The sequence below is a fragment of the Microcaecilia unicolor genome, chromosome 3, assembly GCF_901765095.1.
Source record: "Microcaecilia unicolor chromosome 3, aMicUni1.1, whole genome shotgun sequence".
In the NCBI taxonomy this organism is placed as follows: Eukaryota; Metazoa; Chordata; class Amphibia; order Gymnophiona; family Siphonopidae; genus Microcaecilia; species Microcaecilia unicolor.
Genome location: NC_044033.1, coordinates 207,345,068 through 207,361,244, shown reverse-complemented (window position 1 = coordinate 207,361,244; position 16,177 = coordinate 207,345,068). Strand labels below are relative to the sequence as shown.

The 16,177-nt window shown below is 45.4% G+C and overlaps 2 protein-coding genes across 3 annotated transcripts in view; both read right to left on the bottom strand.

The window, feature by feature from the left end:
* LOC115466177 (class I histocompatibility antigen, F10 alpha chain-like) overlaps positions 1 to 16,177 on the bottom strand; it is a 159,558-nt gene that overhangs the window by 13,390 nt on the left and 129,991 nt on the right. The gene's annotated exons all lie outside the window — the stretch shown is intronic.
* LOC115466176 (major histocompatibility complex class I-related gene protein-like) overlaps positions 1 to 16,177 on the bottom strand; it is an 80,141-nt gene that overhangs the window by 18,548 nt on the left and 45,416 nt on the right. Inside the window, exons 5-7 of one of the 2 annotated variants that reach the window (XM_030197267.1) lie at positions 12,536 to 12,652; positions 7,225 to 7,251; positions 6,592 to 6,689 (exon numbers count right to left, since the gene is read on the bottom strand). In XM_030197267.1, the coding sequence (XP_030053127.1) occupies positions 6,685 to 6,689; positions 7,225 to 7,251; positions 12,536 to 12,652 (149 nt within the window). In that variant the 3' untranslated portion in view covers positions 6,592 to 6,684. Of the gene's footprint in view, positions 1 to 6,591; positions 6,690 to 7,224; positions 7,252 to 12,535; positions 12,653 to 16,177 lie in introns of those variants that run through there. The other variant, XM_030197266.1, reaches the window with a different exon arrangement.

Here is a 16,177-nt window from a genome sequence, read left to right as displayed (position 1 = left end):
AGAAACTTACATGCACAGGCAGATGATCAAAACTCTGGTGCTGTTCCGAATAGCGCCGTAAAAATACCGCCAGAACAGAACAACGCCCTAATGATCAAAGATAATAGGCTCGCTTAAGGTTACCATATGGATCCAGAAAAAGGAGGACTGATTCAGCCAGTCTGGGTTTTACTCCCATTGCTTTCAATGGAAGCAAAACCCAGATTGGATCAATGTGTCCTCCTTTGCCGTGCGCTCACTATTAGGGAGTTCGGCAGGAGGATTGTGCTCAGCACATGTGAGAAGAATTCCACGCTAAGCTCAGCTTCTGTGCGCATGCGCCTGGTAAAACCCAAACATGAAGCACACATTTTGCAGAAAATACAAGCATTTTAATTTTTTTTTTAGCTTGGATGCTTATATTTAGATGCAGGAAACAGACGCCCGAAACCTCCGTTCACAGGACAAATCCCTCCTCTCGGTACCCTTCTCCACCACCGCCAACTCCAGGCTCCGCTCATTCTGCCTCGCCTCACCCTATGCTTGGAACAACCTTCCTGAGCCCTTACGCCAAGCCCCCTCCCTGCCCATCTTCAAGTCTTTGCTGAAAGCCCACCTCTTCAATGCTGCGTTCGGCACCTAACTCTTACCTTTCAGAAAATCCAGACTGCCCCAATTTGACTGCCCCTATTGGACTGACTGTTCACTTGTCCTTTAGATTGTAAGCTCTTTGAGCAGGGACTGTCCTTCTATGTTAAATTGTACAGCGCTGAGTAACCCTAGTAGCGCTTTAGAAATGTTAAGTAGTAGTAGTTTTCATTTTGGGCATTTTAATTTTTTTTTTTTTTAGCTTGGATGCTTATATTTAGATGCAGGAAACAGACGCCAAGATCTGGCTCGTGCTGTCACATCCCAGTAAGAATAACAAAAGGCTTCTCTACAACTAGGCCAGTGTTTTGGTTTATCCACATATTTATTTTTGGCCAGAAGGTTTAGCTCACTGGACATTCCCACCACCTGTGAAATAGATCCTTCAGCCTGTCCGGCCACGGGTAAGTTGGGTTTTGTGTAGGTAATATTTATCTTAGTAAGTTGTGAGACCTTTCAAACAGCCAGCAAGGAAGGAGCTGCCGAAAAACCTGCTTTCGGGCCTTTTTGCATGATTCTCCGATGCCACCCAATGGTCAAATGGTGTCATTGATCTGTGTCTCTAACAGGAGATGGGCTGATTTCCGAGAAGTCAGCTGGAGGAACAAAAACAGAAGCAACCAGGAACTGGGCAGATCAAGATTCATCACCCCCTGCTGGTAGATAATAGGTAATACCTTGAACTGGAATGGAAGAATTACAGTCACAGAACAAGTGCAACACAGGGTATCACACAGTCAAATCTTAGACACAAAGCAGCAAATTTGAGAAATTTAGGTCATACACAACGTAAGGCTGACAAGTGAGGTTCATTCCTGTTATAGTGTGCATAAATGAAAACCACTGTGGACACTCCCAAAGCAGAACAAATATCCTCGTTCCCTATGGTATGACTGATACTCCTCCAGGAATGAAACTGACAGAGCATAGGGGGACCTAATGATCCTTCTCTGTCATCACATTCTGCGTTTGTCTGTTAAAACATCACCATCAATAAATCTGGGTTCCTGTGCCATCTGTAAATGCAATCAGAATCACCATAACATGGTTAATGATGGCAGATAGAGTCCATCCAGTCTACCCAACAATGTTCTCTTCAAAATATATTAGAGGATATTCAGGTAGGAGGAAAAGGTCTCATAAATCACCAGGATATGTCACTTTGTAGTGACTTAGATATCAATCTCTTGTGATTTAAGTGATCATAGAACGAAAACCCCTTCCTTCCTCAATTTATGCTACTATATGTGAAAATTTTTTCTTCTTATATAGGACAATCATGAATAAAAGGCCCAAGAGCTTGTCTCGATGGGCCCAGTTAAATGAGGGCTGGGCCCGTTCGGGAAGGCTCTGAGGGCGGGGGGGGGGGGGGGGGGGGGGGGGAGAAGAGCATGTGGTTATGGGGGTGGGGGGTTGTGTTTGGATGGAGAGCACGAGGGCAGCTGGGATTGGTCAGCTCAATAGAAGCTGACAGCCCAGACACGATACAGGCAGCTGATTGGAGAATAGGTTGCTGGGGGGTGGGGGCAGTGGAAAGGGAATAAGGGATCTGCTTCCTCTGAGGCTCAGGGCGTTGTCTGATCCTCGGAGGCAGTTTTCCCTCCCTTCCACCCTTGCATGTACTGGATGTGAGGAGGCTTATCTGTGTGGTGTTGTAGATGTTGTTTTTCAGGAATGGCGTTGGAGTTTGTCGCAGCGGCAAAAAGCCCGAGCTACAGGAGCAATGGCTCATGGGGGGGCTGAGCCAGCTCATTAAGATGGGTCGGGTGACCCGGAAGAATGTGTGGAGGTCCACACAGGCCAGGGCTCTTGCTGTGAAGGCGGAGTCGGAAAGGTGAAGAGTTGCGGTGACAGCTGGAAGTGGAAGTTGCTGCTTTGCTATCATGGCGAGCGGCGGAAGGGGGCAACTGTTTGTGTTTTTGTTATGACAACTGTAGCTCGGGGGGTGGGGGTTATCCTATACGGATGTTAATTGGAAGTTTAAATGTTAATAAATCAAGCTGCGGCCTATGGTTATCCCACAATTGTGTGCAAAAGAGTTATTGATTGAAAGAGTACAGGGGGGAAGTGGGGACATGCCTGGTAGAACGGGTCCCTGCTCCAAGGTTTAAATGAAATGACCAGCAGTTTAGCAAGAACAAATATCATCCTAGTTATCTGAAGGCTCAATCAGTCCCGACAGGACCCCATTTCGCTGCCACTTTTTCAAGGCACTTGAGCCAGGGAATATTGCTGGTTGTCTGGCTGCATTCTTCTGTCTGTACTGCTTTGAACATATCAGTAGATGATTGAAAGCCACTTAGGATTATTTATAAGTTCCCAACAAGGTAGCCAGAGCTGTATCTGCCTCTCCCTGCAGGCTACACTCCTCAATGTCCTGTTTAAAGTGCTGAAGTTATTTAAGTTTTGTTTTGATTTTATACTCTTTCTATACAGGGATCCTCTCTCAGTGGCGATCCTTGGTCAACTGCCACCCGGGGCAGATCGCGGCTGTGCACCCCCTCCCCCGGGTGCAGCATCATCATCGTCATCGTCCCCGGGTGCAGCATAACACCCCCCCCCCCCCGAGCATCATCTCCAGGCTCCCCCCCTGCATTCTTCTTACCTGCTAGGGTGCGGGGAGCAGCCGTGTGGCTGTCGGCTCCGCTGGTTCCCTGCTCCTTCTGTCCCGGAACAGGAAGTAACAGCAGAGGGAGCAGAGAACCAGCGGAGCCAACAGCCACACGGCTGCTCCCAGCACCCCTCCTGCAGCATGCACCTGGAGCAGACCGCCCCCACAACTCCGCCCTCGGTACGCCACTGGATCCTCTGTGTTTGGCCCATGCATTTTTGAATTTTGTCACTGTTTTGTCCTCACTACCTCCACCAGGAGGGTATTTACTACCCTCTCCATGAAAAAGTACTTCCTGAAATGTACCACCCTGTAATCTCAATTCATGTCCTCTGGTTCAACCTCTTCCCTATCTCTGGAAAAGATTTGCTTGTATATTAATCCCTTCTCCCATGTCTCTCCTCTCCTCTAGGGTATACACAGTCAGGTCTTCCAGACTCTTCTCATATGTCTTTTGGAGCAAACCCCCATATCATTTTTATTGCCTTCCTCTGAACTGTTTCAAGTCTTTTTATATTCTTAGCAAACACAGCTTCCAAAACTGAACACATTGTTTCTCTTATTGTTTGAATAGTCTACAATCTATTAACATTGTTTCTCTTTCCAGTAATGCAAAAATGATGCAATAATCCCTTAGGGTTGAACAGTCATGAGACTTTCAACAACAAGGAACAGAGTGTGTTCTTATGTTGGTCCTTTGCTTTAGAATTCTTTACCTGATGAACTTCCTAATGCTCATTCTTGTTCAGGTTTATGCAAACCTCTAAAAACTTTGTAATTTGTCTGTAATACTGATTTTTTGTATTTTATAAGAATGTTATATTATGTCTGAAACTTAGTTTCAGGTTTTTTATGTAAACCACTTTACATTGCATATAAAATTAATAAATCCAATCCAATCCTAAAATAATATTTATATTTAATCATTTTTTATTAAAGATCATACAAACATTAAATAACACATTCACATTATCATGGCAGATACTCCAAAAACATTCCAAAATGCTACCCACCATTGTATGCAAACCATAGTAACCTTTATTCCCCCCCTTTCCCCCCCCCCCCCCCCCAATCCCTCCCCCCCTTCCCCCGTCCTCCCTACCCTCCCACCCAGATATCTTTGTGACGCTTACCTCCCCTCAACCGGCTCTAACCTATCATGTGAGTGAGTTGACCAATAAGCTACGAGCTCTACCCGAGAGCGCCTGCACGTATGGTTCCCAGACCTCCCAAAAGCGGCGTCTACTTTTTGGACTATTGTGCACACTTCATGCCTCCATTGTCACCAGTGAATGTAACATATTTCTCCATAGCCAGTATGAGGGCCCCACGTCCTGGGTCCAATGTTGCAATATGCTTTGTTTCCCAATCAAAATAGCCTTGTAGAGGAATAATCTCTCCATAGGTCTCAAGTCTTTCCCACTCCCATCTAGTCCTAGCACTATGCTTCGTGGCAGCAAACTTATCTTTTTATATAACAGGGACTCACAGAATTCCATAATCTTACCCCAAAACTTCCTAATTTCAGGACATTCCCATAGCATATGATCCTAAAATAATATTTAAAACATCTCATGGCTTTAGTGCTTCCAATAAAAAAAGATTGTAAGACAATTAAGCACAATATCAGAAATAAGAGAAAAACAATAACAATTTTTGTTAACATAGAAAGTTCATGAACACACATTCCTTTGGCTGGTTCCCATATATCTGTTTATCTTTTTATGTTTCTAGTTCATTATACATATACGTTCTATATAAATACTAGCCGTTGAGCCCATAAAAACGGGCTGGTATTGGGGTTTTCCTTCCCCCTCCCCGCGAGTTCGCCACCTCTACCTTTCCCCACCCCACCCCCGGAGTCGCCACCATCTCTCCGCTACTAAACTTACACATCCATTCGCCGGAACGCAGCAAGCACATCAGCTGAGCTGCCGTCCTCGGCCCTTCCTTCTCTGCCTGTGTCCCGCCCTCCTGGGGGGTAACGGTAGCGGCGACCTCGGGCGGGGGGGGAGCGGTATCAACCTCGGCGGCACAATTTCCCTCTCTGTCCTGCCCTCGTCATCACGAATTGACGCGGGGGCGGGACAGAGAGGGAAGTCTCTACTGCGCATTTGCGAGTGAGTCGGTCACTCAACGTTTATATGTTTGATAGGAGGTATGTCTGTGATCATTTTACTGGCTGGCTCCCATATAATTTGGGGATCTTTCACTAAGCTGCGGTAGCGCTTTCATGCCTGTTTACAAAGGCACGTTAGCATTTTTAATGCACGTCAAACGTTAATGCGCCTATAGGAATGTATTGGCGTGTTAGCATTTAATGCACATTAACTTTATAGGCGCGTTAAAAATGCTAATGCACAGTAGTAAACATACCCCTTAGTGCGTGCTGATTAGGATGCGCTAAATGTTAGAGACGCCCAGCTTAGTAAAAGATCCCCAATTTTTGCTACGTTTTTTTTTATTGTATCAGATTTGTGTCGGAAGATGGCCGGCGATCACTTTCGATTATAAGCTGGATAGTCAGTTAGGTGCAGATATTCAGCATCAAACAGGCTATGTTGAGCGGTCAAAATTGGTTATTTAATTTTTTAGTGGTCAAAGATAGGCCTGCTATTTATGAATATATTTATGTATGAATATCGGCCTCACTCTGTTTAAATAAAACACAGCTGATTCAAAAATCAGCCCATCGATCAATGTAATTAATGGAGCCACATCAAATATTCAAATCATGTCTTAAAATCTGCTACATCTTTATCTGGCAAATTTCAATAGGCAAAGAATTCTACAGTCAGAGCAGGTAGCGAGAAAAAGCCCTTTGAATCATACAAGACATTTCTAGTTCCTCTGTTCAGTGATTTCCATCCTATAAACCAAGACAAAATGGAAATACACAGGCTTGACACTTAATAAGGCAGAACATGGTGAGCCATGTCTGGGGCAGGGGTGGACTGCGGGTGGACTGAGGGTGCTCTGGGCCCCCTACTCGGCTGCTGCCCAACACCCCCCTGCTGCTGCTGCAGCTGATGACCCGCTGCCCTGGTGGTCTCTGCGGGGAGGGAGGGGCATGTTCTTTCCTGCCTGCTGCCCTGCCGTGTTTTCAAAATGGCGGGCAAGACTTCTGCAGGGAGTCTCTGCCACCATTTTTAAAATACGGTGGTGCCAAGCGGGGGGAATAGCGGGAACCCAGCGGGCTGGGCAGGAAAGAACATGTTCCCACCTCTGAGGCCACTAGATCACCAGGAGGCATATTTTCAAATCACTTTGGGAGGCTAAGTTCCATTGGTTTCTATGGAACTTTGGGAGGCTAAGTGCTTTAAAAATGAGCCTATAGGGCATCTGGGCAGAGCCTCTGGGCCCTTGGGCATCCACCCCTACTAAAGAGAAAGTGTAGGGTATCGTCTCCTCAGTCTTGATGTAGCAGATCAAGTCTCTTCTCCATTTTACCCTGTAGAAGAGAAGGTCAGACATTAAACCAGCAAAACCCTAACAGCAGTGGTTAATCTTCTCTCTCTACCCCCAGAAGCTACCGGCTCCAGTCCCCATCCTTACAGATGGGACAGGATCCATCCCCATGCCTGCCTCCCCCCTCCCAAGAATCCACAAGCTCCAACCACCAAGAAGACTTGGGCTACACTCCCCCACCCAGAAAATAACACATGGGTTTCAATCCTTCCCCCCTCCTACTGTTCTGATGAACACACAGGGTTCACTTCCCCTTTTAGGCTCCACCCTCTGAGATTACACAGACTCCCCCCCCCCCCCCCAGAAAACATACAGGCTGCTGCCTCCCAAGTTCTGTTGATTTTATTAACTGATGTCTTGTATTGTCTTGTACTTTAATATAGAGGGAGTTTAATAAAAAGGAATGGGAGAGTTAAGACTGATATAACCTATCAGGGGATGGAAACATTTGGGGGGAAATTATCATTGAAATGTTAGGTTGAGATGTTTCTTGTTGCTTAAATAAATGATATACTTACTGTGTGCTGGCATGTACTGGTTCAGAGCTGAGAAACAGAAACAGCAGCCATCAGTGAGGTGTAGGACACTGAAGATAGATAACTCCACCCCCCTTATACCCATGCAATAAGTAAATAACTCCACTCTGTTGATTTTATTAACTGATGTATTGCATTGTCTTGTGCTTTAATATAGAGGGAGTTTAATAAAAAGCGGAGGGGGAGTTAAGACTGATATAACCTATCAGGGGATGGAAACATTTGGGGGGGAAAATATTAAGAGACTTTGGACTGTAAATTCTCCACAATGGTGTGTGGAAATTATCATTGAAATGTTAGGTTGAGGTGTTTCTTGTTGCTTAAATAAAAGAAGAATTTGATATACTTACTGTGTGCTGGCTTGTACTGGTTCAGAGCTGAGAAACAGAAACAGCAGCCAGCAGTGAGATGCAAGACACAAGATAGATAATTCCCCCCCCTCCCAATTCAGTTACATAATCTCACTCCTTACACCCATGCAATCAGTAAATAACTCCCCTCTGTATGTTCCCAAATAACCATCCTACCCCCACAATGCCATTACATAGTCCCTCAGATGACACATTCCCAAGACCACCCTATGCTGGACTCAAAGGGAAGCATTAGAACATAAGCATTGTCATACTGTGACAGACTGAAGGTCCATCAAGTCCAGTATCCTGTTTCTAACAGTGGTCAATCCAGGTCACAAGTATCTGGAAAGATCCCAGAACAGAATAACAGATTTTATGCAGCTTATCCTAGAAATAAGCAGTGGATTTTCCCAAGTCCATCTTAATAATAGCTTATGGACTTTTCTTTTAGGAAGCTATCCAAACCTTTTTAAACCCTGCTAAGCTAATTGCTTTTACAACATTCTCTGGCAACGAATTCCAGCGTTTATTTATGCATTGAGTGAAGAAATATTTTCTCCAATTTGTTTTTAATTTACTGCTTAGTAGCTTCATTGCGTCTCCACCTAGTCTTAGTATTTTTGGAAAACGTAAACAAGTGATTCACCTCTACCTGTTCCACTCCACTTAGTATAGACCTCTATCATATCTTCCCTCAGTCATCTCTTCTCCAAGCTGAACAGGCTTAGCCGTTTTAGCCTTTCCTCATATGAAATTCATCTCATTGCAAAACAAACCTTCTCAGGCTGTGGCAGTGAGAGCATTGAATCTAGTAAGAACCCTAAATCCTACCCACTAGACCACCCCAAGGACTAAACAGCAAAGACCAACAGGAATTGAGAGAAAACTTGCATACTGACATGGGACAGCAGAGATCACAGATAAGAACTAGAGATGGGAGTAACTAGTGAGGTAATTAAATTTGCTGACGACACAAAGTTATTCAAAGTCGTTAAATCGCGGGAGGATTGTGAAAATTTACAAGAGGACCTTACGAGACTAGGAGATGGGGCATCTAAATGGCAGATGACGTTTAATGTGAGCAAGTGCAAAGTGATGCATGTGGGAAAGAGGAACCCGAATTATAGCTATATCATGCAAGGTTCCACATTAGGAGTCATCGACCAAGAAAGGGATGTAGGTGTCGTTGTTGATGATATGTTGAAACCTTCTGCTCAGTGTGCTGTGGTGGCTAAGAAAGCAAATAGAATATTAGGTATTATTAGGAAAGGAATGGAAAACAAAAATGAGGACGTTATAATGTCTTTGTATCACTCCATGGTGTGACCGCACCTCAAATATTGTGTTCAATTCTGGTTGCTGCATCACAAAAAAGATATAGTGGAATTAGAAAAGGTGCAGAGAAGGGCGATGAAAATGATAAAGGGGATGGGACGACTTCCCTATGAGGAAAGGCTAAAGTGGTTGGGGCTCTTCAGCTTGGAGAAAAGATGGCTGAGGGAAGATATGATAGAAGTCTATAAAATAATGAGTGGAGTGGAATGGGTAGACGTGAAGTGTCTGTTTACGCTTTCCAAAAATACTAGGGGGCATGCAATGAAGCTACAAAGTAGTAAATTTAAAACAAATTGGAGAAACATTTTCTTCATTCAATGTGTAATTCAACTCTGGAATTCATTGCCAGAAAATGTGGTAAAGGCGGTTAGCTTAGCGGAGTTTTAAAAAGGTTTGAACGGATTCCTAAAGGAAAAGTCCATAGACCATTATTAAATTGGACTTGGGGAAAATCCACTATTTTGGGGATAAGCAACATAAAATGTTTTGTACTTTTTTGGGACCTTGCCCAGTATTTGTGACCTGGATTGGCCACTGTTGGAAACAGGATGCTGGGCTTGATGGACCTTTGGTCTGTCCCAGTATGGAAATACTTATGTACTTATGTAACTGTGTCAGAAGCCTTCAACTGCTCGCCCTAACTGAAACCTGGCTCACCCCTGACGACTCTGCCTCAGTCGCGGCCCTATGCTATGGAGGTTATCTTTTCTCCCACACTCCCCGCCCAGTTGACCGCGGAGGAGGCGTCAGGTTTCTACTTTCAACTTCCTGTAGTTTTCAACCTCTCCTCCTACCGCAGTCTCACTGCTTCTCATCCTTTGAAGTTCACTCCATCTGTCTATTCTACCTGCTGCCACTCAGAGTTGCAGTCATTTACCGCCCCCCCCCCCCTGATAAGTCCCCCTCTTCCTTCCTTCCTTACTGACTTCAATGCCTGGCTCTCCGTTTTTCTTGAACCCTCATCTCTGTCCCTCATTCTTGGAGACTTTAACATACACGCTGACGACCCATTCGACTCTTACGCTTCTCAGTTTCTCACTCTGACATCCTCCCTCAACCTCCAGCTGAGCTCCACCACCCCTACTCACCAAACAGGCCATTGTCTTGACCTCATCCTCTCCTCTAAATGCTCACCCTCCAATTTCTGCGCCTCTGCTCTTCCTTTCTCAGATCATCACCTGATCACCATCACACTTCATCACCCCCCCCCCCCAGTCCCGCTCAACACTAACCACTACTTTCAGGAATCTCCAGGCTGTCGACCCTCCCACCTTATCCTCTAGTATCTCTAATCTCCTCCCGTCCATCATGTCCTCCGAGTCTGTCGACAAGGCTGTTTCTACTTACAATGCCACTCTCTCCTCTGCTCTGGACACCCTTGCACCATCCATCTCCCATCCCACAAGGCGTACTAATCCCCAGCCCTGGCTGACCCCTTACCTTCGCTCCTGCGCCCGATCTGCTGAACACCTCTGGAGGAAATCTCACACCCATAGTGACTTCATTCATTACAAATTCATGCTATCCTCCTTCCAGTCCTCCCTATTCCTTGCCAAACAGGACTATTACATCCAATTGACTAATTCTCTCGGCTCCAATCCTCGTCGTCTCTTCGCCACCCTTAACTCTCTCCTCAAAGTGCCCTCCGCTCCCACCCCCCCTCACTCTCTCCTCAATCACTGGCCGACTACTTTCGCGACAAGGTGCAGAAGATCAACCTTGAATTCACTACCAAGCCACCTCTTCCTCTTCACCCTTTAACCCACTCCCTCAACCAACCAACCCAGGCCTCCTTCTCCTCTTTTCCTGATATCACCGAGGAGGAAACCGCCCACCTTCTTTCCTCCTCGAAATGCACCACCTGTTCCTCTGATCCCATCCCCACTAACTTACTGAACACCATCTCTCCTACTGTCACCCCCCCCCCATCTGTCATATCCTCAACCTCTCTCTCTCCACTGCAACTGTCCCCGACTCCTTCAAGCATGCTGTAGTCACACCACTCCTCAAAAAACCATCACTAGACCCTACCTGCCCTTCCAACTACTGCCCCATCTCCCTCCTACCCTTCCTCTCCAAGATACTTGAACGCGCCGTTCACAGCCGCTGCCTTGATTTTCTCTCCTCTCATGCCATCCTCGATCTGCTTCAATCCGGTTTTCGCCCTCTACACTCGACAGAAACGGCACTCACTAAAGTCTGTAATGACCTGTTCCTTTCCAAATCCAAAGGTCACTACTCCATCCTCATCCTCCTCGACCTATGTGCCGCTTTTGACACTGTCAATCATAATTTACTTCCTGCTACACTATCCTCATTTGGGTTCCAGGGCTCTGTCCTCTCCTAGTTCTCCTCTTATCTCTCCCACCGTACCTTCAGAGTACATTGTCATGGATCTTCCTCCACCCTCATCCCGCTCTCTGTTGGAGTTCCTCAGGGATCTGTCCTTGGACCCCTTCTTTTTTCAATCTACACCTACTGTATTCCCTGGCCTCGCTGATCTCATCTCGTGGTTTCCAATATCATCTTTATGCTGACGACATGCAGCTTTATCTCTCCACACCAGACATCACTGTGGAAACCCAGGCCAAAGTATCGGCCTGCTTATCCGACATTGCTGCCTGGATGTCCAACCGCCACCTGAAACTGAACATGGGCAAGACCGAGCTCATTGTCTTTCCACCCAAATCCACTTCTCCTCTCCCTCCACTCTCTATTTCAGTCGATAACACCCTCATCCTCCCAGTCTCATCTGCCCGCAACCTCGGAGTAATCTTCGACTCCTCCCTCTCCTTCTCTGCGCATATCCAGCAGACAGCCAAGACCTGTCGCTTCTCTATAACATCAGCAAAATTCACCCTTTCCTCTCTGAGCACACCACCTGAACTCTCATCCACTCTCTCATTACCTCTCGCCTTGACTACTGCAACCTACTCCTCACTGGCCTCCCACTTAACCATCTATCCCCCCTTCAATCCATTCAGAACTCTGCTGCGTGTCTTATCTTCCACCTAGACCGATATGCCCATATCACCCCTCTCCTCAAGTCACTTCACTGGGTTCCGATCAGGTACCACATACAGTTCAAGCTTCTCCTACTAACCTACAAATGCACTCAATCTGCAGCCCCTCACTACCTCTCTACCCTCATCTCCCCTTATGCTCCTACCCGTAACCTCCGCTCACAGGACAAATCCCTCCTCTCAGTACCCTTCTCCACCACCGCCAACTCCAGTCTCCGCCCTTTCTGCCTCGCCTCACCCTATGCTTGGAATAAACTCCCTGAGCCCATACGCCAAGCTCCCTCCCTACCCATCTTCAAATCCTTGCTCAAAGCCCACCTCTTCAATGTCGCTTTCGGCACCTAACCATTGTACCTCTATCCAGGAAATCTAGACTGCCTCAATCTTGATTGACTGCACTTTTTGTCCTTTAGATTGTAAGCTCCTTTGAGCAGGGACTGTCCTTCTTTGTTAATTGTACAGCGCTGCACAACCCTGGTAGCGCTTTAGAAATGATAAATAGTAGTAGTAGTAGAAGCCTTAAGTGCCACTTGAGGCAGAAAGTCGACTGCAGGAGCAGAAGGACCCCATTTCTCTCCTCACCTATACACAGATTCTTTTTCTTTATCCGTATCAAAGCTCCAGTTATCAAGAGGACCATGATCCCCATAACCAGGAGAGGCAGGAGTGTCAGGATCCAGGAACCAGCAGGGACAGAGGCTGGAGAGAGGAAAACAGAGAATTATCACAAAGACAGATGTATGCTAAAAGGTTCCTGGAAGATTTATCTCTCCTACCTGCACCTATCATGGGCTTATTTCTATGTTTAAGACATGGATCCCCACGGTTTCAGGAGTTTTAATGAATCGAAGTTTGAGTCCTTGCAGTTTGTACCAGACAGAGGGCCCCTTTTACTAAGCTGCGTAAGCGTCTATGTGCACCCAATGTACGCCAAAATGGAGTTACCAACCGAGTACCACGTGGCTCTTGCGGTAATTTCATTTTTGGCACGCGTCCACTACACGCGTCTGAAAAATATATTTTCTTTTCTGGCGCGTGTAGCAGATGCACGCCAAATGGTATCTGTCACAAGTAGGTCATTTCCGCTAGGTCTATGGTGGCGGTAAGGTCTGAGACTCAAAATGGACATGCGGCAATTTTGATTTTGCCGCACATCCATTTTTGGGAAAAAAGAGGCCTTTTTTTACAGGTGCGCTGAAAAATGATTCTGTGCATGCCCAAAACCAGTGCCTACACTACCGCAGGCCATTTTTCAATGTGCCTTTGTAAAAGGACCCCAGAGTGCTGGAAGTCTCTTTAATTAAATGGCAGCCCAGGTTGCAGGTTTTAACGGCTGACTGATTTTAAAGGGGCAGAATTAGGAACATCAATGCCTGACCATAATTTGTCTTCTTAACAACATATAAAAGCAGGTCTCAAACTTTATATCTTAGAACATTTACAAATTTCAACCAGTAAATGTTCACATTTTTAGTCTGAAAGCACATGGAAAAACTGTAGGACTGAGTAGGGAAGGTGACTGAATGGTTTTCAGCGTGCCATAAATAAGCAGAAAGAATGTGCCTGGCCAAAAAGCTATAAAAAAAATTAAAAGAAGAAGATTCTCCAAGAGAAAAATGTGATACTTTTCTTTGGTTTAAGGGTTGATGCTTTTAAATGAGAAAATTTAGAACCTTTAAATGTGACAGATAATCAGTTAGAATAGCTGGAAGGAAAATTTTATGTTCATTTATTCCTACTCGACTTTGATTGGTCGGACTATCCAGCGACATCATTCTTAGTTAAAGCATAAGTACACAAGTAATGCCATACTGGGAAAAGACCAAGGGTCCATCGAGCCCAGCATCTTGTCCACGACAGCGGTCAATCCAGGCCAAGGGCACCTGGCAAGCTTCCCAAACGTACAAACATTCTACACATGTTGTTATTCCTGGGATTTTGGATTTTTCCAAGTCCGTTTAGTAGCGGTTTATGGACTTGTCCTTTAGGAAACCGTCCAACCCCTTTTAAAACTCTGCTACGCTAACCGCCTTCACCACATTTTCCGGCAATGAATTCCAGAGTTTAATTACGCGTTGGGTGAGGAAAATTTTTCTCCGATTTGTTTTAAATTTACTACACTGTAATTTAATCGCATGCCCCCTAGTCCTAGTATTTTTGGAAAGCTTGAACAGACGCTTCACATCCACCTGTTCCACTCCACTCATTATTTTATATACCTCTGTCATGTCTCCCCTCAGCCGTCTCTTCTCCAAGCTGAATAGCCCTAGCCTCCTTAGTCTTTCTTCATAGGGAAGTCGTCCCAACCCCGCTATCATTTTAGTCGCCCTTTGCTGCACCTTTTCCAATTGTACTATATCTTTCTTGAGATGCGGCGACCAGAACTGAACACAATACTCAAGGTGCGGTCGCACCATGGAGCGATACAACGGCATTATAACATCCTCACACCTGTTTTCCATACCTTTCCTAATAATACCCAACATTCTATTCACTTTCCTAGCCGCAGCAGCACACTGAGCAGAAGGTTTCAGTGTGTTATCGACGACGACACCCAGATCCCTTTCTTGGTCCGTAACTCCTAACGTGGAACCTTGCATGACGTAGCTATAATTCGGGTTCTTTTTTCCCACATGCATGCACTTGCTCACATTAAACGTCATCTGCCATTTAGCCGCCCAGTCTCCCAGTCTCGTAAGGTCATCTTGTAATTTTTCACAATCCTGTCGCGAGTTAACGACTTTGAATAACTTTGTGTCATCAGCAAATTTAATTACCTCGCTAGTTACTCCCATCTCTAAATCATTTATAAATATATTAAAAAGCAGCGGTCCTAGCACAGACCCCTGAGGAACCCCACTAACTACCCTTCTCCATTGTGAATACTGCCCATTAACCCCACTCTCTGTTTCCTATCCTTCAACCAGTTTTTAATCCACAATAGGACATTTCCTCCTATCCCATGACCCTCCAATTTCCTCTGTAGCCTTTCATGAGGTACCTTGTCAAACGCCTTTTGAAAATCCAGATACACAATATCAACCGGCTCCCCTTTGTCCACATGTTTGTTTACTCCTTCAAAGAATTGAAGTAAATTGGTCAGGCAAGATTTCCCCACACAAAAGCCGTGCTGACTCGGTCTCAGTAATCCATGTCCTCGGATGTGCTCTGTAATTTTGTTTTTAATAATAGCCTCTACCATTTTCCCCGGCACTGACGTCAGACTCACCGGTCTATAATTTCCCGGATGTCCCCTGGAGCCTTTTTTAAAAATGGGCGTTACATTGGCCACCCTCCAATCTTCCGGTACCTCGCTCGATTTTAAGGATAAGTTGCATATCACTAGCAGTAGCTCCGCAAGCTCGTTTTTCAGTTCTATCAGTATTCTAGGATGAATACCATCCGGTCCAGGAGATTTGCTACTCTTCAGTTTGCTGAATTGCCCCATTACGTCCTCCAGGTTTACCGTGAAGTCAGTAAGTTTCTCCGACTTGTCCGCTTGAAATACCATTTCCGACACCGGTATCCCACCCAAATCTTCCTCGGTGAAGACCGAAGCAAAGAATTCATTCAGTCTCTCCGCTACGTCTTTGTCTCCCTTTTACCCCTCGGTCATCCAGCGGCCCAACTGATTCTTTTGCCGGCTTCCTGCTTTTAATATACCGAAAAATTTTTTTACTATGTTTTTTTGCCTCTAATGCTATCTTTTTTTCGTAATCCCTCTTGGCCTTCTTTATCTGTGCCTTGCATTTGCTTTGACACTCCTTATGCTGCTTCTTGTTATTTTCAGACGGTTCCTTCTTCCATTTTCTGAAGGCGTTTCTTTTAGCCCTAATAGCTTCCTTCACCTCACTTTTCAACCAGGCCGGCTGTCTTTTGGACTTCCGTCTTTCTTTTCTAATTCGCGGAATATGTATGGCCTGGGCCTCCAGGATGGTATTTTTGAACAGCGTCCACGCCTGTTGTACAGTTTGTACTCTCTCAGTTGCCCCCCTAAGTTTTTTTTTTACCGTTCTTCTCATTTTATCATAGTCTCCCTTTTTAAAGTTAAACGCTAACGTATTTGACTTTCTGTGTACAGTTACTTCAAGGTCGATATCAAAACTGATCATATTATGGTCACTGTTATCAAGCGGCCCCAATACCATAACGTCCCTCACCAGATCATGCGCTCTACTAAGGACCAAGTCTAGAATTTTTCCTTCTCTCGTCGCTCCATAAAGC